Source organism: Bombina bombina, chromosome 1, assembly GCF_027579735.1.
Source record: "Bombina bombina isolate aBomBom1 chromosome 1, aBomBom1.pri, whole genome shotgun sequence".
Classification (NCBI taxonomy): Eukaryota; Metazoa; Chordata; class Amphibia; order Anura; family Bombinatoridae; genus Bombina; species Bombina bombina.
In genome coordinates, this window is record NC_069499.1 from 475,391,685 (window position 1) to 475,413,673 (window position 21,989).

At 34.2% G+C, this 21,989-nt stretch overlaps 1 protein-coding gene across 1 annotated transcript in view; it reads right to left on the reverse strand.

Annotated features, from left to right (window-relative positions):
* TTN (titin) overlaps positions 1–21,989 on the reverse strand; it is a 274,184-nt gene that overhangs the window by 69,158 nt on the left and 183,037 nt on the right. Inside the window, 52 exon segments of the mRNA XM_053712845.1 lie at positions 38–319; positions 401–551; positions 667–815; positions 958–1,272; positions 1,592–1,891; positions 1,994–2,290; positions 2,392–2,709; positions 2,799–3,098; positions 3,181–3,310; positions 3,391–3,423; positions 3,505–3,653; positions 3,833–4,141; positions 4,440–4,869; positions 5,529–5,719; positions 5,808–6,116; positions 6,211–6,510; positions 6,890–7,183; positions 7,271–7,555; positions 7,666–7,962; positions 8,094–8,393; positions 8,482–8,784; positions 8,918–9,292; positions 9,370–9,672; positions 9,767–10,066; positions 10,187–10,465; positions 10,590–10,895; positions 10,989–11,185; positions 11,348–11,453; positions 11,894–12,193; positions 12,626–12,925; positions 13,027–13,142; positions 13,286–13,472; positions 13,585–13,881; positions 13,967–14,254; positions 14,352–14,473; positions 14,593–14,770; positions 14,889–15,036; positions 15,144–15,295; positions 15,392–15,676; positions 15,781–15,895; positions 16,213–16,400; positions 16,494–16,796; positions 16,894–17,196; positions 17,286–17,555; positions 17,867–18,133; positions 18,217–18,341; positions 18,450–18,858; positions 18,943–19,221; positions 20,316–20,585; positions 20,679–20,945; positions 21,165–21,333; positions 21,509–21,606. Coding sequence (XP_053568820.1) covers positions 38–319; positions 401–551; positions 667–815; positions 958–1,272; positions 1,592–1,891; positions 1,994–2,290; positions 2,392–2,709; positions 2,799–3,098; positions 3,181–3,310; positions 3,391–3,423; positions 3,505–3,653; positions 3,833–4,141; positions 4,440–4,869; positions 5,529–5,719; positions 5,808–6,116; positions 6,211–6,510; positions 6,890–7,183; positions 7,271–7,555; positions 7,666–7,962; positions 8,094–8,393; positions 8,482–8,784; positions 8,918–9,292; positions 9,370–9,672; positions 9,767–10,066; positions 10,187–10,465; positions 10,590–10,895; positions 10,989–11,185; positions 11,348–11,453; positions 11,894–12,193; positions 12,626–12,925; positions 13,027–13,142; positions 13,286–13,472; positions 13,585–13,881; positions 13,967–14,254; positions 14,352–14,473; positions 14,593–14,770; positions 14,889–15,036; positions 15,144–15,295; positions 15,392–15,676; positions 15,781–15,895; positions 16,213–16,400; positions 16,494–16,796; positions 16,894–17,196; positions 17,286–17,555; positions 17,867–18,133; positions 18,217–18,341; positions 18,450–18,858; positions 18,943–19,221; positions 20,316–20,585; positions 20,679–20,945; positions 21,165–21,333; positions 21,509–21,606 — 12,744 coding nt within the window.

The following is a 21,989-nucleotide window of genomic DNA, read 5'->3' on the forward strand; positions in this document are numbered from 1 at the left end:
ATGATCAAAAATATACCTATAACAAAAATATATTTACCTAACACATCAACTATAATGGTCTTCTTTCTCTCACCACCTTCATTTTTGGCACCTAATGTATAGAGGCCTTGATGGTGCCTCTGGCACTTTTTAATGACCAAAGACGAACTGATAGCTGTTGTTTCAATTGTAGCTTCTGGTGGTAAGGCTTTCTCATCCCTACTCCAAGTTATCACTGGAGCAGGCTTTCCAGATACATAAGCAATAATACGAATAACTCCTCCAGCATGGACAACAATCCTTTCTTTGACACTGGCATCAAGTTGAATATCAGGTACAACTGTATAGATAATAACAAAGAATTAAAGCTCTGCAAACATTGGATGATATATTAACATGTTAAACTATTTACTTTACATACCTGTTCTGTCTTTGGCTTCAACAATATCAGTGACATCTCCAGGTTCTCCCACACCAGCAGCATTAACAGCTCTTACTCGAAATCTATAAAAGCTTCCTTCTTTTAGTCCAGAAACAACAAATTTAGTACCTCTCACTTCTTTATCTTTGGCCTTCAGGGGGAAAAATACAGAAACAGAATTACAAAACATTTAGATTTTTATTAAAAAGCAAAAAAATAAATTTTTGGCATTTATATTTTTAATATATATTCATTAGATCACAAACCTTTTCCCATTCTTCCTTTCCTTCTTCTTTATATTCCACAAAGTAACCAGTAATTGGAGACCCTCCATCCTTAGATGGGGGAACCCACTCTAAGTCTGCAGTTGACTTTGTCCAGTCAGTCACTTTTGGAATGGGTGGCCCAGGTGGTGCTAGAAAAAAACAAAACAACGTTCATTAATATACAGCAATATTTAATATGTGCAAAATTGCTAAATAAATAATAGTTAAACATGTTCGCTAAATAAATAATAGTTTAACATAGGTTTTATATATATAAAAGAAAGAACTTACATATTGGGTCTCTAGCGCACACTGGAACAGATGGTAGACTTGGAGGGCCAACACCTGCAGCATTAATTGCATACACGCGGTACTGATAATCAGATCCTTCAATAAGTCCTGTAACCTGATATGAAACACCCAGTGGCATAATTTTAATAGGATCCCGATTTACTCTCTTCCATCTTTTTCCAGTTGTTTCCTTTAATTCCAACCAGTAACCATTCACTGGAGAGCCACCATCATATTCTGGCTCTTCCCAGTTAACAGTCATTGAATCACGTGACACACTGCTAACAGTTGGCTTATCACATTGTCCTGGAACAGCTATGGAAATATAAAATGTGTGTAATTGTCATTGGTTTTATAGTATAAAAAATAAAAGAATTACATTGCTCATGAAAAAGTTAACTTATTGTAGCTAATAATTCATGAAGACAGAATTAAATTGTATCATAGATGAGAAACAAAATTTTCCAAAACCCCAAGTCTCCTTTTTTCCTCAATTTTCAATGAGGACACAGGAATTAAAAGGCTTTCAAAACTCTGTATTGTGCTTATACATTTTCACCAGTCTTCTAAAAAAGCCACAAAAATGTGTACTCTTTGTTACAAAAGATGGTGCTTGCATAAGAAATATACTTACTAAATAAATTTCTTGCTGTTTCCGGCTCACTGTCAAGAGGTAGACCAACACCATACTTATTCTGAGCCATGATTCGGAAGACATATTCATGACCTTCCACCAACTTTGGTATTGTGTACAGGCATTCTTTTGCCTCTTTAGTAACAGGTGACCATAATTTCCTGTTGGCTTCTCTTTTCTCAATAACATAATTAGTAATCTTAGAGCCTCCATCATCTTTAGGAGGGAGCCAAGCCAGAGTCATGTTATCTGATGTAATTGATTCAAATTTAATTGGTCCCACTGGTGGTCCAGGGCGCCCTAAAGAGCAAATATGGAAAATTAGCAATGTAATTATAATAAAAGAAAATATATCTAACAATGATTTATTAACTTTTTAATTTGTATAAATTATCTAATTACCAAGGACATTCAATCGCATTTCCTTTGAATCTGCCCCAAGATTATTTTCAGCTGTTAGGGTGTACAAGGCTGTATCATTTCTACGGGATTGATGGATCAGCAACGTACAATCATTTTCACCAACAACTTTATTGACATGCTGATCATATTGCACTGGTGTCTTGTCATCAGGCTTGTTTGGTGGAGCTTTGTACCATTTCAGGGTAGGGAATGGAACACCTTTTATCTTTGCAACAATACTGATATCGGTTCCTTCTTCAGCCTCTAAAAATTCTTTAAGTTCAATAGATGGTGGACCTAATTCAAATACATATTGATTTTATTGAACTATTCAGTATGTATAATAAAGTAAACAGCAAATAATATTGTTTGCCATTAAATGTGTTATTAGTACTTACATGTCTGGTCTTTTACAATCACAGGTCCAACAGTAGTAGATGGTTTGCTGGGTCCTGCTTCATTTACAGCTCTTACACGGAATTCATATTCTCCACCTTCTTTAAGATCTTCAACAGTGAAACTTGTTTCTTCAACATCACGCTTATTACATTGCTTCCAAGCCTCTTTTCCTTCCCCACTAGGATCCCAGACTAAGCGTTCAATTATGTAATGAGTCACAGGTGCCCCTCCATCATTCTTTGGTGGTTTCCATGTCAGTGCCACAGAATTCTTAGTTACAAGTCCAACTTTGAGTCTGGTTGGTGGTTCTGGTGGATCTAAAATATGCAACAAAATAATTTAAAATTACAGCTTTGTAACAATATCTTACATTTCAAATGTTATTAATCATTTTGCCAAAACTTACGTATGGGGTCTCTTGCTTTTGTCCTTTGAATGGTTGCAATAGGAGGTCCAACTCCAAATCGGTTTTCTGCACTTACTCTGAAAAAGTATTCTTGCCCATCAATAAGATCAGGTACTGTAAAGGAAGTGCCCGCACAATCATTTGTCACCTTTACCCACGATTTCCCTTCAACTGTTCTCTTTTCCACAATGTAGTTCTTAATTCTGTCTCCGCCATCATTGTCTGGTGCTTTCCATGAAAGTTTGGCTGTAGACCTTGTTACATCAGTTACTTTAAGATCTTTAGGTGGTCCTGGTGCATCTACAAAAGAAAATCATTTTGTAAGAAGCTCTTTTTGTTCTTAGTAAGCATTAAAATACTTTAGAAAAGCTGATTGATTTACCTAATACATTTACTCTAACATTTACAGTTTTCTGTCCTGCTTTATTCTTTGCGGTTATACTGTATCTTCCACTGTGGCCTCTATTGCATATAGGAATAATAATCACTGAAGTTGTGTCTGTTGATTCCACCTACAAAAAATGTGTTGTTAGTTGTGCTGAGATATATAAAACACACATATTTAAAAAGGGTGAATACATTTTGAAAGTACCTTTGAATCTTCTGGAATATTATGAACTTGATCCTGAAATGAGAATACATTATAAATACACATAATTTCATGAATAATCCAATCCTGCTTTTAGTTAAAGATTCAGTTTATTACCTTTATCTCTTTCTTTGCTGCTCCTTCAAATTCCCAAGATGTTTTTGGGACAGGACGTCCACTAATGACAGCTGCTATTCTAATCAAAGAACCAGCACGACAGTTCAAGAAGTCTTGAGCTCTCAGATCAATTGAGATATCTGGCTCCTCTGTAGATAAGTAACAGAATTAAAAGTCATATATAATGAATTCATTCAGAATGTCTACTAAACAATATCTTATATATACTGTGTGTGTGTATATACAGTGTATATACAGTATATATATATATATATATATATATATATATATATATATATATATATATATATATATATATATATCTTACCTTGAATTTCTTTGACAGGTATTTCACCAGTGGCAAGACTGGGTTCAGATTCACCAGCAGCATTAACTGCCTTAATTCTGAATTTGTATTTCTTGAGTTCCTTCAAATCAGGAACCACACATTCACAAGTAGGGAAGAGTTTATCAGGCTCATTGACTTTCTTCCAGTCAGAACTGCCTTCTTCCTGCATTTCAACAATATACCCTTTAATTGGGCTGCCTCCATCTTTTTCTGGTCGCTTCCATGCAAGAGATACACTTGACTTAGTTTTGTCTTTAACCTCCGGGCATGATGGAGCTCCTGGTGCAACTGTGGAAAGAGCAAAATTGATTTACAATGTGCACAACACATTTAGTACTTATATGCTATTTTGGATTACAAGTAGCAAATTTATTTTGTGCAGTAGTCTTAAACTAAGCTCACACAAATAACAATAAGAATCCAGTATATAACTTTATAAGTACCACTTAATATATGAGGACTTTATGTGAGATTGATACCCCAATACAGTCATAGATAAAATATATATATATTTTTATGTTAATAGAAACTGTTTTGGGAAAACAAATAAAAAACATGGCTGTAATAAAACATGACTGATACTTACAGATTGGATCTACAGCCAAAGCAGGATCTGATGGTTCACTTGGTGGGCCAACTCCAGCTGCATTAATAGCCATAACTCTAAATTGGTATTCCACACCTTCAATTAAGCGCAGCACATTAAACTCTAGTCCTTTCACAGCAGGTTTAGTAACTGGAGCTCTGTTTACTCTTCCCCAGTAAACTCCACCAACTTCTCTTTTCTCAAGCCAATATCCAGTGATTGGAGATCCACCATTGTCCAATGGGGGCTCCCAGGACACTAACATTGATGATCGGGTGCAGTCAGAAACCTTAGGCTTTTTGGGTTGACCAGGTAGGCCATATGGATCCCTTATTACTACTTTGTCAGAAAGGCAGTCATCACTAATACCATATTTATTAACTGCTCTAACTCTGAATTGATATTCACCATCAGTTGTAAGTTTCCATACCTGTAATAATGAATGGGAAAAATAACTGTGTAAAACATTTTACTTGTTGTAAAATATTGAATGCAAGGGTGTTTAGTAATATAATGTATGCTATAGGTTAATTTTACTTATTTGCATTTGACATTAATATGTACTAAATAAATAAATGTGTTTGTGTGTAAACTTTCTTATTATATATGTTGGGTGTTTTAAAATTAATTTTCACACTTATTATCTTATATCTGAGAAAGTGTGCCTGTTGGCACAGGAAATGCATCAGATCTTTTTGGTATGACCTTTAGTTTGGAATATATGTATATACTTTTTATACAATAAATTAGACTTTCATTTGCCAAGAACAAGTCTACAACTTTTTCTTTCATTTGATACATTATATTAAAAGAACAGTAAACACCTTTTGCCTTTGACTAAAAATTGTGCTTGTCGAAAAAACTCTAGGAATCCAAAAAGCAAATTCTATCAATTGTAAATGCTGCAATTCAAATAGCTGGTTTATGCAATTTTGCGGCATTTAAAAAAAAAAAAAATAGGTTACAAATTTTGCTTTTTAACCTTCCTCGGAAACATGGGACAAAGCACAATTTTTGTACAAATGCAATAGGTGAATAATGTCAAATATTCAGCCTTAAAATTTTGTCAAAGATGATAGATCCGCTTACCCCATATCTTCTGTCAACTACAATGTTGGAAACTTCCTCCCATTCAGACTTCTTTTTGCTGGCGTCTCGTTTATCAATTATATAGTTATTAATTTCACTTCCGCCATTATCAAGAGGTGCATCCCAAATCAAGTAGCATGATTCTGCTTTTATATCAGTAACTGTAAGATTTCTTGGTGGTGAAGGACGATCTAATAAAAAATCATAATAAATTATTAGATTACTTTAAGAGAAAAAAGAGAAATCAATTTTTTTAAATTTGCATTTACATTGACTTACCAAATACTTCTACATTAACAATGCGATATGCTGATCCAAGACGGTTAGATGCTGTTACTGTGTAGGTACCCTTATCACTCCTCTGTGCATTGGGAATGCTTACTTCTGTTTTTGCCTCACTTCTTGAGAGTTCTTGCTTGTCCATTTTGAAGGTTGGTGTTGATTTGTCAACTACCACATCATTTTTGGACCATTCTATCTTTGGCATTGGAAGACCTGTCACATCAGCAGGTATATTCACTGGCTCCCCCGCTTTAACCTTTATTGTGTCACCTCTAACAGCCAAACGAAGAGTGACAGTAGGAGGAACTATAAAATAAAATAAATGTTTGTTAAAAATATGATCCTTAAATAATATTCTAGCCATGTTTACAACAGACTATTTCATATTGAAAATATGTACCTTCATCATCTTGAATGACCACATTTAGAGGAAGTGAAGGCTCACTTTCACCAATTTCATTGACAGCTTTGGCACGGAATTCATACATGTGCAATTCAGCAAGGTTATCTACTATAAAAGATGTGTCAGGGCAGAGTCTCTTGTTACATCTTTCAAACTCAGTCATGTCATGTCGTCTCTTTTCAAGGATATATCCTGTAATAGGACTGCCACCATCATTGCGAGGAGGCTTCCAATCTAGTGTAATTGTAGACTTAGTTCTCTCTGTGTAAGTGAATCTCTCAGGCGATCCAGGAGGTGCTAAAATAATAAATATTAAGCAATTAAAAAAGCCTTTGTAATATATTTTGTTTTGCTCAAAATATGCAGTTCATGCTAGTATAAAACAGCATATATTTTTTTAGCCTTTAAAATGTATACTTTACTTTTTAATTATCTTTCCAAAGAACAAATTAAGATGGAAAATATATCAATGTGATTCCAATTTATGACTGAAAAGTATATTGAGCAAAATAATAACATGAATTGCTGTTTAATTTTGTCTTTTAATACAACATTAGAGAATAAATTCCCTATATTTTTAAAACACAGAAAAAAACTCCTTGTATAAAACATCTGGAAATTAAAATACAATTGGTATTATTATTTATATTTAATCAAAATCTTATGAATACTTTACCTAATGGGTCAACTGCAAGAATTGGTCCCAGTTCAACAGGTGGCCCACAGCCATATTTATTTTTAGCAATAACACGGAACATATATTCTTGACCCTCAAGAAGGCCAACAATATCACATTTAGATCTCTCTGTGTCTATTGGTTGTCTCCAAATGTGCATTTTGGCATCTTTTCGTTCTATAATGAAGCCAGTAATGTCACTTCCACCATCATCCGCAGGATCAGACCAATTAAGAAGAGCCATCTTTCTATTCACAACAACTGGTTTCAAGTCAAGAACTGGACCAGGAACATCTGTAATATATTTTAACATTAGAAATAAGTAGTTTTGTGTTTATAGAAAAATTATTCATGTAAGAACAATACGATATTTTTACTTACCAAAGATTTCTACTCTAGTTGCTGCAGATTTTGTTCCACTTTCATTACTGGCAGTGATTATATACCGTCCGTGATCTTTTCTGTCTGCATTTACAATTGTTAATTCAGAACTATTGCCAATGTTTACAATTTCAGCTTTCTCTTTATTCAGTTCTCTTTCTTCAATGGACCATTCTATCTTAGGTGCAGGGCGTCCATAGACAGTAGCAGGGATCTTTAGAATCTGTCCAGCTAGAATCTGGATACCATCTTTTACAGAAAGATCCAGTTCAATAATTGGTGGTTCTGAAAGAAATTAATAAACAGATTATCCGATATTAACAAATTCTGATTTACCTTTGTTAACAGAATAACTACACATGCAACCATTTTAAAATGGAAATGTGAGAGGTTACCTTGGGGTTCTAAAACTGTGATAGGTTCTGTTACACCAGGAGGTCCTTCACCGGCAGCATTGACAGCACTGACTCGAATCTTGTAATCCGCTCCTTCTCTGATTCCCTTGACTGTGTATTTGCGAATCTTAATTGGTTTCTCTGTGCACCGAGACCATTCATTTGAGCCCATCAGCTGCTTATCAACATAATAACCAGTAATTTCACCACCACCATTATAAACAGGTGGATCCCATTCCATTTCAATTGCAGAGGAACTTGTATCAATGACTCTTGGAATTGGTGGCCCAGGCGGCACTAAAAATGTAATTGATCAAACAAATGTTACTTACATAGTTCATCTCTGGAACTAATCACTCATTATTTTGTGTCAAACAAATGTGTTTTATATAGCAAATATATCTAATATATATTGTTTAAGAACTTACAGATTGGATCTTGTGCAGTCTTTGGATCAGATGGCACACTATATTTGCCAACACCTCCTGCATTTTCTGCGGCCACTCTAAAAATATAAGTGAGGCCTTCCAAAAGTCCATCAGCTCTAACTTCAAGGACATTGAGAAGGTTTCGGTTGACCCGAGCCCAATGGGTGCTATTAATTTCCCGCTTTTCAATCCAGTATCCTAAAATTGGACTTCCATTATCTTTGGGCTCTTTCCACTTAACTAACATGCTGTTGCTAGTAACATCTTCAACTTCTGGCTTGTCTGGTGCCTCTGGAGGGGCTGAAAAGTGCAATAAAATATGTGTAATTCTTGTTTTCTTAATAATTAATAAAATGCCTTAAATTGCAAAAACATTAATTACACTTACTAAATGGATCTTTAGCAACACAAGGCTGAGAAATGCATGGTGGTCCAGGACCAAATTTATTTTCAGCTGTAACACGGAATATGTATTCTTTATCCTCAATAAGTTTGGGAACTTGATATTTAAGGTGTCTTAATGTAGATGTCACAACAACCCAACCAATCTCAGCCTTGGAATTATCTTTCTTTTCCAAAATGTAGTTTAGGATTTCACTACCACCATCATCCAAAGGAGCATCCCATTTGCAAATAACAGAGTTTTTCCTGACTTCTTCAAATGTTAAATTCACTGGAGGACCTGGTGTATCTAAAATATGCAACAAAATAAATTAATACAATATAATATACTATAGATAGAAGATACCAGTTCTATTGTATTTATAATATTTAACATGATATATCTTATTAAAATGAAATTATAACAAATGTTGAAGACATACCTAATACATTTACTTCACATGTAGCTTTGGCTACACCATGATCATTTTCAACCTTAATGGTAAATATGCCATGATCAGGTCTAACTGAATCTCTAACATACAGTCCAGATTCTCCTTGTCTACTGTTATCTACAGTCAGACGTTCTTGCAGGGCAAGTTGGAATGGCTCATCATCAACTGCTTCCTTCTTTCTCCTAGGAACCACTTTTGTTACCCTCTTTTTGATCTCCTCTGGTTTAATTACTTCCTCATCTTTAAGCCATGTAATTGTTGGATAAGGTGATCCAGTTATGTGGGCTTCCAAATGAATCTCTTCTCCTTGTCTCACATCAAGGCCAGACTGCAAACTGCCTGAGAGGAATACCTTTGGTGGATCTATTTGAAAAAAGTAAAACATTAAACATTGTTTCCATTATTCTGCAGTCTTTTGACCAATATTATTATATATTTACCCATAGGATCTACTGCTTTTATTCCTGGAGTTACACGAGAGGGTTCACTGATTCCAGCAGCATTTTCTGCACGAACACGGTATTGATATTCCTTTCCTTCTTCCAGTCCTTTTACAGTGTAGGATAGTACAGGTAGAAGAGAATCATTACATCTTTCCCACTTTTCACCACCTTTGACAATCTTCTCAATGATATAGCCCATAATTTTGCAGCCTCCATCATATTGAGGAGGTTTCCATGTCAGTGTGATTGATTTTGAGGTTGGATTACTAGTATCAAGGTCAACAGGTGGATCCGGACGCTCTATATAATAACAATTGAAAAACAATTAGCATATGAAAAAAAAATCCAGTATATTTATGTAATCAATTGATCAGTTATAAATCAGCAAACTTACGCTTAGCATCTTCAGCAATGACTGGATTTCTCAGCTCAAGGTATTCTCCACCACCAATTTTATTCACAGCCTTTACTCTGAAATAGTATTCTCCATTTGGTATAAGATCTTTAACTTGCCATGTTAGTTTGTTTTCCCCAGACATTACAGGTGTGTACGTTCTTCTACCAGCTTCCCTGCGTTCAAGGACATAGTGCAATATCGGAGTTCCACCATCATATTCAGGAGGTTCCCATGAAACTTTACATGTATTCTTAGTAACATCACTAGCTTTAATGTCCTTGCATTGGCCAGGTAACCCTTTAATATTTAGGTAAAAACACAAATTTAAAGATTAATTAGTTACAAAAACATGTTGGTGCATAATACATATTCAAAATGAAAAGATACTTAAGAAAGCAAATGCTGTTTAATCATTACCTATTACTTTAACATTAATTGAGCCAGTTGTTGAACCAATTTTATTTTCCAGTGTAATAGTATAAACACCAGCATCTCCACGGATAGTATTAGAAATATCTAGTGTTGCAGAGATATAGTCACTCTTTTGTGTTACTCTGTCAGCTATCTTCAGTTCTTTTCCATCCTTATGCCAGCTTATAGTGGGTGCTGGGACTGCTCTGAAGGGAACTGGTATAGTAAGTTTTTCACCTTCCACAACAGTAATATCTTGAGTTTTAAGATCAATAGTTGGATTACCTAAAAAACATAAGTCAAAAAAACATTTAAAATAAATAATTATCTTAATAGAGAAAAACACACCGCTTTTAATACAAAAACAAAACAATTATGCAAATGAAAAAAATAAGGATTATAAACTTACAGTCAGGATCTTTTGCAAATACATTCTCTGAAATTTCAGATGGATCGCTAGCACCAATGGCATTTACAGCCCTAACTCTCAATATATACTCCTTTTCAGGAATAATGCCTTCGTCTGTGTTGTACTTCAGCTCTTTAATTGGACGAGAATTGATCCTCATCCATTTTTCAGTGCCAGCTGGGCATGCTTCAACATGGTATCCAATAATTGGACTGCCACCATTTCTCTCTGGAGGTTTCCAAGCAATAGAGATATGGTTTCTGCTGGCATCTGTGACATGCAACTCAAGAGGAGGTGATGGAGGACCTAAGAAACAATGGAAATGTATCCAGTCATAAGGCAGAAGTTATCTTTGTACAGTATGGTTATTTATCAATTAGAAATTGGATTATTGCTTACTTGTTGGATCTTCAATTGCCAGTAAATCTGTAGGCTCACTTGGATGACCAACACCAGCTTCATTTTCTGCACGAACCTGGAATTGTACTTCTGTACCCTCAATAACATCAGTTACTTTAAAATGACAGTCAGGTCCAGTTGTTCTTCCAGCTTTCACCCAACGTGTGCCAAGCTTTTCTTTCTTTTCAATAACATATCTGTAAAGCAATAAACCAATTTGAATCATTGTATATAAAAAGTTCAACCAACTACCATATAACTAGATGTGTGTTAGCCTATGAGCGATAGCAGCAGAAACATATGAGCCAGTAAAAAATGTAATCCTACATTTTTTTACAGTTTTCTTTTAACAATTTTACCTTTGAATAGGTCGTCCACCATCATTCTTAGGGGCTTCCCATTTTAATTCAACATGTCTCTTTGTTACATCAGTCACTATAAGTGCATAAGGTGGTCCAGGGGTAGCTGAAAAAATAAAAAATATATTAATGGTGCAATCTTAATGTGATAGGATATGATGAGATATGTTCTAATCCCATTGATGAAATTCCCAAATTGATCAAATTCCCAAATTGATCAAATTCTCATAAACTTTGATAATGCTGAAATTTGAACAAAAAAATCAAATATTTTTTCCACAGGCTAGAAAATGCACCCCATGCTAACATATTTCCAAAGTTTCCAAAGCAGTTTGTACTACATAATATAGAAACAACATTTTCAGACAATTTTAAATCATTACACAGAATTACTAACATGTATTCAACTAATAATTTTAATACAACATTCAAAATATAAATTCATACTTATGCCTGTATAAATATATTTGTGTATGTAAATTTACAGATAGACAGACAGATGAGATATGTAGATTAGAATAGATATGCTACATATAAATAACTTACTAAATGTATCTTTGGCCAATACAGAGTCTTCAAGCTCACAGTAGTCGCTTTGTCCTACTGCATTTTCAGCAGCAACACGGAACACATACAATGAGCCTTCAGACAATGGAGTAACTGTGCACTTGGTGTCCTTTACTGTGGTATCTACTGTTTGCCAGCCTTTACGACGAACATCTCTCTTTTCAACAATATAGTTGGTAATTGGGGAGCCACCATCTCTCTCTGGTGCTGTCCATTTAAGATCTGCTGTATTCTTAGTTATGTTAATGACTTCCAGCCAGCGTGGTGGTGAAGGTGGATCTGTAAAATTCAATCTTCATTAATATTGTATCACATAATGTTAGTCCTAAGAATATTCAGTATTTTTAATACAGTATATATATATATATATATATATATATATATATATATATATGACTTTACCTTACCATTTATTCAATACCCTTTTCTTAATTGAAGAAAAGCAGCATTAAGACATTACAGTGTCTTACTGCTGTTACAAGGGACTTACAAATACATCACCATAATTTCCATAGTCTCTACTGTGCATCTAACTGTGTTCTTATGGCTTTAGGTTTACTCATCCATACACATAAACCCAGGACACCATGCTCATTTGTATTATATTTTATAAGGTATAACTTTAAAAGTAATTCAACAATAATATTAAAATGCTAGTTTATGTATTGCGTATTTATGAAGAAACATTAATTTAAGTGAATATCAACTTACTCAGTCTTTCCTTGCATAGTACTGGGTCACTTGGTTCACTAGGCTCACTTTCTCCAGCCTTGTTAACAGCACGGATTCGGAAAGAGTATTCCTGTTTTTCCATAAGACCTTTCAAAAAGTGCTCTGTGGTTGGAATTCCTTCAGCAACTCTAACCCATTCATCTGTTCCGGTCTTTAACAGCTCGATAACATATGACTCAATCTTGGCTCCTCCATCATGCTCTGGTTTAAGCCACTGCAAGAATGCAGATGTCTTTGCAACATCTTTAACAGTTGGTTTGGCAGGAGGCCATGGTGGATCTATGGAAAACAAACAAACAAAAAATACATATATTACTTTATGTTCCATAGAATGTTGAATATAAAAAAATATGAATATACAGGGGAAAAAATGCAAGTACCAATAGGATCCTTCACTAAGATAGGTTCTGTAGCTTTGCTTGGTTTTCCTGGTCCAGCAAGATTTTCTGCCAGAACACGGAACTGATATTTCTTTTTGTTGGTAAGGCCTTTAACTCTGTTTAAGAGAAGATATACACATTTAGATTAATATCAAGCAAACCTGACATATAAATAAAATGTTGAGAATGCTACACTTGCAGTTACAGTGTTAAACTTGGAGATGATGTTTCCCATACAACTGTATATAGTATTAAATACCTGTATGTAGGATCTTTTACAGGAGTCTTGTTGCATCTAATCCATTTTCCAGTTTCAGGATCTTGTCTTTCAACCCAATATCCTGTAATAGGACTTCCACCATCTTCATCTGGCTCATTCCATGACAAAGTCAATGAGTCCTTAGTAATATCAGAAGGTTCAAGACGAGTTGGTGGGCCAGGTGGGTCTGTAAATGGTTACAGAGTACAGAATAGTATTAACAGCTGGGCTACAAGAACAAACAACCTTACATTTCCTTATAAAATGTATTACTTGCATTTCATCAACATGTTTCTTACCAAATGAGTATTTAGCAATCATTTGGGTTGACTGAACTGGCTCTCCAATGCCATACATATTTTCAGCACTGACTCTGAAGATATATTCTTTAAGAGGAGTTAATTTTGTAGCTTTGAAATTTGTTTCCTTAATAGTAGATGAAAGTTTATACCAAAGTTCACTGTCTCCAGCTCTCTGTTCTAAAATGTAATTAGTAATTTTAGAGCCACCATCATCCCTGGGGGGGTTCCATGTGAGAACACAAGATTCATTGGTAATCTCTGAAATGTCAAATGCAGCTGGGGGTCCAGGTTTATCTGAAAGAAAACATGTTTATTTAATTGTACATTACAATTTTAAGTATTTTTTGTTATAAAAACAAAAATGAAAAAGTTTACATACCTAAGACATTAACTTCAACAACTGCATTTGCACGACCAGATGTATTTACTGCTTCAATAATGTAGGTTCCAGAGTCACTTCTTGTGCTGTCTGTGATTGTTACAATAGAATGTCCAGGTTTGGATTCAATGGCTATTCTGTTATCTGTCCTTAGAAGAGCATCAGCTTTGGTCCAAGTAATTTTAGGGTCAGGTTTTCCAGCAACTGTAGCTGGTAATTCAATTTTAGTTCCAGCTTTCACAGTTAAACCAGCAAGCAACTTAACATCCAAGAAAATTTCAGGGGCCTCTGATAAAAAAATTAATAAAGAACAGTTAATACAATTGTTATATATAAATGTATATAAACTATTAGCATTGTTTAAACAAACAGGTGAAACAAATACCTTTGGGATCTGTAGCCAGAATATCATCAGTTGCTCTGCTTGGTTTACTGGCACCCATCCTGTTTAGGGCCTTTACTCGATATGAATACCACTGACCTTCAGAAAGGTTGGTCACCTGAAGTCTGTTGATTAGAACAAAATACGCATGTTTAGAAAAAAAAACAACAACTTTAATAAATATTATATATATATATATAATTTTATTTTTAAAGCAAATGTTCTTGTCTCAAGCCAGACTTACTTTGTTTCTATAACAGCATCACCACAAATTTCCCATTTGTCTGTACCACGCTGACATTTCTCTACAATGTATCCTTTAATTCGGGAGCCGCCATCATATTTAGGTGGTTCCCATGTGAGGAAAATATCTTTGGATGTTGGATCTCTCCATTTAACATTCTCAGGAGGATCAGGAACAGCTGAAAAAAATAGAACAATAAAATATAAAGATGTCTAAGTTCTGGAGATTTCACTAGATTTCATATAAAGAAAAGTTTCAAAGCATATCAAAAATTCCCAGAAACTTTTTTAACATACTTGCTGGTGCAGACATGTTCACAGGTTCGTCAATATATGCTGGTTCTCCTGGTCCACATTTGTTGCATGCTGAAACCCTAAAGAGGTATTCTCTACCTTGAATAAGGTCAGATGCTGTGAACTCCTGATCAATTACATTTTCCATGACCTACAAAACATATTAAGACTATAAATCTACAGACAATGTTCAAGAGTCACAAAAAAACTTGTTAATTGTTTACAGGAAAAGCTATTTTCAAAAAATATAATACAAACCTTGGCCCATGTTTTGCGATTGACTTCACGTTTCTCAATGAGATACCCTGTCAATGGACTACCACCATCATTTTCTGGTGCTTCCCATGAGAGATTTGCAGTGCTTCTTGTAAGGTCTCCAACCTTCAGTTCCCTTGGAGCACTTGGACGAGCTACGAAAAATATAACATAAATATGTCAGCTCTTATTATTTAATGTACATTCCTTACAATAAATGTGTCATAACAAGTAGGTCTACATGTGCTTACCAATCACACTGACATTAATTTCTCCTGACACAGATGAAACAGTATTTTCAAGCTCCAGCAAATAAATGCCTTTGTCTGGACGCTCACTTGGAGAAATAACAAGTTCTGCAAATGTCAAAGTGGTTTCTATTTTGACACGATCATTGGATTCTAAAATATTGCCATTCACAGACCATGTAGCAGTTGGTATTGGATATCCAGTGATGGGTACATGGATTTTCAGGGGTTCAGGAACAATAACCTCCAGTCCATCTTTAAATGCCCTCACATCCATGGTTGGTCGAGCTAATTAAATACATTGATATAGTGAATTATAATGAAAGAAAGAGTGAAAGAAAGAAAGAAAGAGAGAAAGAAAGAAAGAAATTAAACTATATTTGGTTTCTTACAATGAGGATCATCTGCAGTAAGAGGGCCAAGGCTTTCAGTTGGATCAGATACGCCAGCAGCATTCTCTGCTGATACTCTATAAAAATAGCTGGCTCCAGACTTCAAACCTGTCACCTAGAAATAAAATAATAAGATAAATGCTTTACTTAATAAAATAATAATAATGCAATAGATATGCAAATGCATTGCTTTTTTATTCATGAAGCTGATAGTTTGATGTCATGTCCGTGCTGAGCACAGCAATTCTAAGATTATTTACAATTGTTACTGTGTAGATATTATACTCTGTTCTTGGTTCTTCTAGTACATTTTATGTGGTTTGCATTTATTTTATTGGTACCTGTGAATACTATACCTACCCATGCAAACAAAGATTCATATTAAAAAAAATATTTTAAAACCGTTGTACTTTTATTTTAATATTATTATACCTTGAATGTAAGATCAGGTGCAAGCCTCATATTACAGCGAATCCATTTATCTGCTCCTTCTTCACATCGCTCAATAATATAGCCTAACACTGGACTTCCACCATCGTTCAGTGGAGGCTCCCATGTAAGCTGAACAGATGACTTTGTTTGATCAGAATGAGCAAGGTTGATAGGAGGACTTGGTTTTTCTAGAATATAAAAATGTTTTAGTCAAATTTAATGTAGATTGATTAAATCAAAAGATCAAGGTAAATTTATCAATTACATGTGTGTCTGCTTACCAATTGGATCCCTAATCTTAACAGCAGGAGTAGCAGCACTTGGTTTACCAATTCCAGCCTGGTTTTCTGCTCTCACTCTGAAAATGTATTCTTTGTTCTCCACAACATCATTCAGAGTAGTTCCCAGCTCATCTGGTCTGGTTATCATTGCTGTATCCCATTTAATAGATGCTCTGTCACGCAATTCAATAATGTATGCTGTTATTTCAGAACCTCCATCATATTCTGGGGTTTCCCATGTAAGGGAAGCTCCAAAACGATTTACATTACAAACTTCCACATTGAGAGGAGGACCAGGCACATCTGTAAATAATGGAACCAAAATCAAATTAGATTGCTAATTAAAAACTAACACAGGTAGTAAAGACATTAAATATAATAGAGTGTATTCTAAACTTACCAAATTTGCTCTTTGCTTCAACAGGTTTGTCAGTTTCTACTGGTTCACCAGCACCCACTCTGTTCTTTGCGCTTACACGGAAGAGGTATTCTACACCTCCCTTCTGTAGTCCAGTGACTGTATATTCACAACTGTCTGCATGGTCTGTGACCAAAACCCAAGTCTTGCGCTTGATGTCTCTCCTTTCAACAACATAGCCAGTGATTTTACTACCACCATCAGTTTCTGGCTCTTCCCAAGCAAGGCTCACTTCACCATCATATGTGTCAATAACTTCTAGATTTCTAACTGGCCCAGGGACATCTAAAATTAATTTGTTGTATATTAGTATTAAATCATAAAATAAGTACAACTTTATTAATTTCAGAAAGATGTAGAGTTAAAAAGCATACCAATGACGTCTAGGTTGATAAATGCCTCTGCCTTTCCATGTTTATTTTGAAGAATTATCTTGTATTGTCCCTTATCAGATTTCTTAGTTTCAGGGATACGGAAGCTAGTGGAAGTTGCTGTTGTATCAATATACGTATCAGGCAGTGTTTCATCTTCCCTTCGCCATTCAGCTTCTGCTTTTGGGTAGGCATCATATGGCACAGACATTGTTAGTGGCTTTCCAGCATCTATTACAATGTTTTGATCAGCCGTCTTGATCTTTGGTACAGCTGTTGAAGATAGTTGCAAATAAATAGTACATTATCAACATTCAATATTTAAAAAAAATAAAAAATAGATTTGATATTCATTTCACAAATATTTTAGGGGAAAAATTATTAAAAACATTCACGTATGTTACAACATATGAGTATTGATTATAATGTAGTAATCATTTTGAACATTCAACATAACTTAAAACAACTTTTATGATCTGTTTAATATTACTATCACTATTATATCTGCTACAGATAAAAACACCAGAAAGGTTGCAAATACTGTAAAATAAATTAATATAGCAATTTAGGTGGACATAAATTACCTGCTAATTCAAGTTTTGCTCTGGCTTCTTTATCCTTGGCGATAAATCTGTATTCACCCTGATCTCTGGGTCTAATTTCACAAACTTGCAGTCTATGAACTTTTCCTTCGCTCATCATTTGATGTTTGTCCCCTTGAACAATGATCATGTTATTTCTTAGCCATTTGACTTCGACTCTGTCTTTGTTTAGCTCAGCCTCAAATATTACATCAGAACCTGGAGCTTCAAATGCATCAAGTGGTGGCCTTATGATTTCAATAGGAATTTCTGAAACAAAACAAGCGCACATTATTTTTTAGTAAAAGACAAGCAATGTGTTTTACCAGAATTCAGTTGAGAATTTAATTTACCTTCTACAAATAGCCTTGCTCTGGATTTCCTCTCATCAACTCCACAAGAATATTCACATTCATCTTCAGGTCTGCAATCTTTAATAATAAGTCGGTGGAGGCTTCCATCTTTTTCAAACTGATATCTTAATAAAATACAGAAAAAATACTTTGGTTAACATCAAAACCACACTGATGAAACCAATATCAAGGGTAAACAGAAATTGCTTGGAAATAAAAATTCAAATGCTTACTTTTTGTTGTCTCTGATTTCTCTGCCATTGCGGTACCATCTCACATTTGCTTTCTCCTTGGAAAGTTGGCATGTGAAAACAGCATCTTCAAATTCAACAACTGTCTGGTCCTGGAGGTGCTGAACAAAATCTGTTGGAGCCTCTGTGATTATAAGCTCAGCAACTGCTTTGTCTTGTCCAGCAATGACAGTGTACTCGCCCTCATCTACAAATCCGCAGTCCTTGATAATAAGAGAATGCTTGTATTTGTCAACTTTGTATAAAATTCTTCTGTCCAAAACAACTTCCTGGCCATTTTTCATCCACATAACGGTTGCATTTGGACGATTGACTTTGCAGCAGAAAGTAACAGACTTCTTTTCCATAGTTTCAATGTCTTCAATAGGTTCAACAATTCTCAAATCCTCCTCTGCAATACAAAAATCAATATTATTTTTTAAGTTGTCCTTTTGTTAATATAAGAAATGAAGTTAACAATAAATATACTACTCACCTTGAACAGTTAAAGAGCCGGAAGACTTGACATTTTCTCCTCTGTGGTTGGTCAGTGACACTGAATAAGTGGCTTGGTCTTCCATTTGTGCATCTCTAATTCTTAGTGTATAAACTAAATCTTTCTGAACCATGACATATTTTGGACTGTCAAATATTGCTTCATCATTCTTGTACCATTTTGCTTTGGCTCCTTCTGTGTTGACTTCACAGTGGAAGACAAGTTCTTGTCCTTCTTTAACTTGTTGGTCCTTAACAGAGGTTATAATCCTGAGTTTTTCTGGGAAATATTGAAGGCATATTTTTTAGATTTGTTATAATTCTAACATATATTTTTCTCAATATTTCCATTTTTATCATTTTATATACACATCCTTTTAACAGCGGTCATTTTCATTTTAGAATGAATATTTTACATTTATACTTTGCACTTATACTAAGCGGTCATTTTTGTTTGATTGAAAACTTACTCTGTTCTTCAAAGCAGAATCAGTATCACCTGTTTGTATGTTTAGTGTATAATTCTAATTTACTTAATAAATATCCTTTTTTGTTGGAGCTCTCCCTTTTTAATATCTCAGTGTTTTAGGCCGCATTTGTAACTAAATAATAGAGGTTACCTTATCTAGAGAGTATTTTATTTTTCAAAATATGCCTCAAAGGGACATGAAAAACAAAATTAAACTTTCAAGATTCAAAAAAAGCATCCAATTAAAAAAAAAAAAAAAGCTTTCCAGTTTACCTATATTATCAAATGTACTTTCTTCTCTTTTATCCAAATGTAACATATATATATATATATATATGCTTTCAATAAAAGGATACCAAAAGAATAAAGTATATTTAATAATGAAAATAATAAAAAGTAATCTGCATATGTGTCTATTTCAAAGCTTTTCTAAAAGTTGCAAAAATAATGATTTATGGAATTAATTGTGTAGTCCACAATAATGGTATCATGAAAGCCATTAAAATCCACTCACAAATATTTTTATTTTCAAAATTCTGTCACCATGAACCTATACTTAAACACTGTAAATGAAATTTACTGTACAGTTTTTTGCACCTAGTCTAGGCATCCAACTTCAGGATCAACCAGTTGATTTTTATACCAGAAAAAGTATTTTAGGACAGAAATCTAGTAAAAAAATATGGCCTTGATTTTTTTTTGTGTGCCTTTACAATTAGATAATCTTTGTAGTTATTACAAGTTCTTATACCATCATTTACTTTGCATGATTTGTAATTGCTACACATATTTAGAATATGTATTATTATATTTATTTACACTATAATCCACCAATACTAAATACCAAAATAATGTTATGCATTATACTTTTAAACACAGCAGGATGTTGATTTTAAATAACATACCAATTACAGTAAGTTCTGCTGGTGCTCTGGATGAACCAATCATGGCAGCATATACTCCATCATCCTGTTTCGGTACTGAATCCTTTACAACAAGAATTCTCCTCTTGCCATCAGAAAGTATATCATACTTATCACCAATCTCAAGAACTGTGTCACTCTTGATCCATTTGACTTCATAGGCTTCCTTTGACACAGAACAAACAAATTCTGCCTGCTCACCCTCGAGTATTTCAAGGTTTTGTGGTTTAGAAATAAACTCTGCTGCAAGTTCTAGTAAAAGAAAGGAAATTCATGTTAAAGAGTGTAATTCTGTTTGTGTGTGTGTTTAATAAAGGTTTAATATACACATTTTTGCAAATTCACCCTTTATTCCAAGTTTGCCAGTTGTACGTGAGCTTGGTAGTCTACAGTTGTATTCTCCAGCATCATCAAGGTTGATATTGTGTATGATCAAAATCCTCTTTCTGCCCTCTGAAATATGTTCATATCTTCCACCATCTGGAAGTTCTTCATCTCCTTTGAACCAAGAAACATCAGCACTAGCCTTGGAAACTTCACAAGTCAGTTTGAGGGTATCTCCTTCACATGCTTCAATATTGGGAAGATTTTTGGTGAAAACAGCTTCTTCCTCTGTAATAGTAAAATAAAATTGTCAAAATTAGGGATAACTACTGATGGGTATTTTTCTTTAACCGTAATAATATTAATTAACTATAGTGCAAAAATTTGCATTTTAAATACTTTACAGTTCTTCCTATATTTAAAAAAAAATCAAATAGATTCCCATATTAAAGTTAAAAAACAATTTATGTTATGATTTAAATCCAGATATATTTTACTATATTTTACCTATGACAGTAAGTAATCCAGAGGTTCTTGCTGTTTTAGATTCACAGACATATTCTGCTTCATCATCAAATACACTTTTGTTGATCACAAGAGCACGCACGACTCCTTTAGCAATAATGTCGTATTTTTTACCCTTACGGATTTCAATTCCATCTTTGAACCAACGGGCCTGTTTAGCAGAGAATATATAAATCACAACATGATCAAAACTAAACTAGAGAACATTATAAGATATATTTTTTACAATCTACAACTCAAGCATATGAAATGTTTCTTAACATCTTTCAGTTACTTAATAACGCCACATCATTACATTTTCTTGTAGTACAGGACAAATTACAGACCTTAGCACTTTCACGGGAAATCTCACACTCAAATCGTGCTGTCTCCTTTTCTTTAACTTCGAGGTCAGTGAGAGGCTTTGTGAATTCCACAAATGGAGCTGCAGGTAAAAATAAACAAAAAAAAGTCAGATTTGCCTTAGTTATTTTTTCTTTTTTATTCTAATCAATAACAATTATACTACTGCTGCAGCAAGATAAAAATAATGTAAAAACTAAAATTGGAAATGATAGGCTAAGCTAAGCTAAGCTAAGTGCCAACATTCTATTTCCTCCCCATATATCAAGAACCTGGATATACATTTTGAAATATAGATATGCATTTAGACATATGAGTGACAACATTTTTTTCCACAAATGTTTAATAATTTACTACTTTTTTAAAATTTCTAGCACTGATACTATCTATATAGCTATATAATGTACAGAATATTTACTTTCATCATTAAGTTTAATATTGTAAACAATGTAAGTCATAAACCGA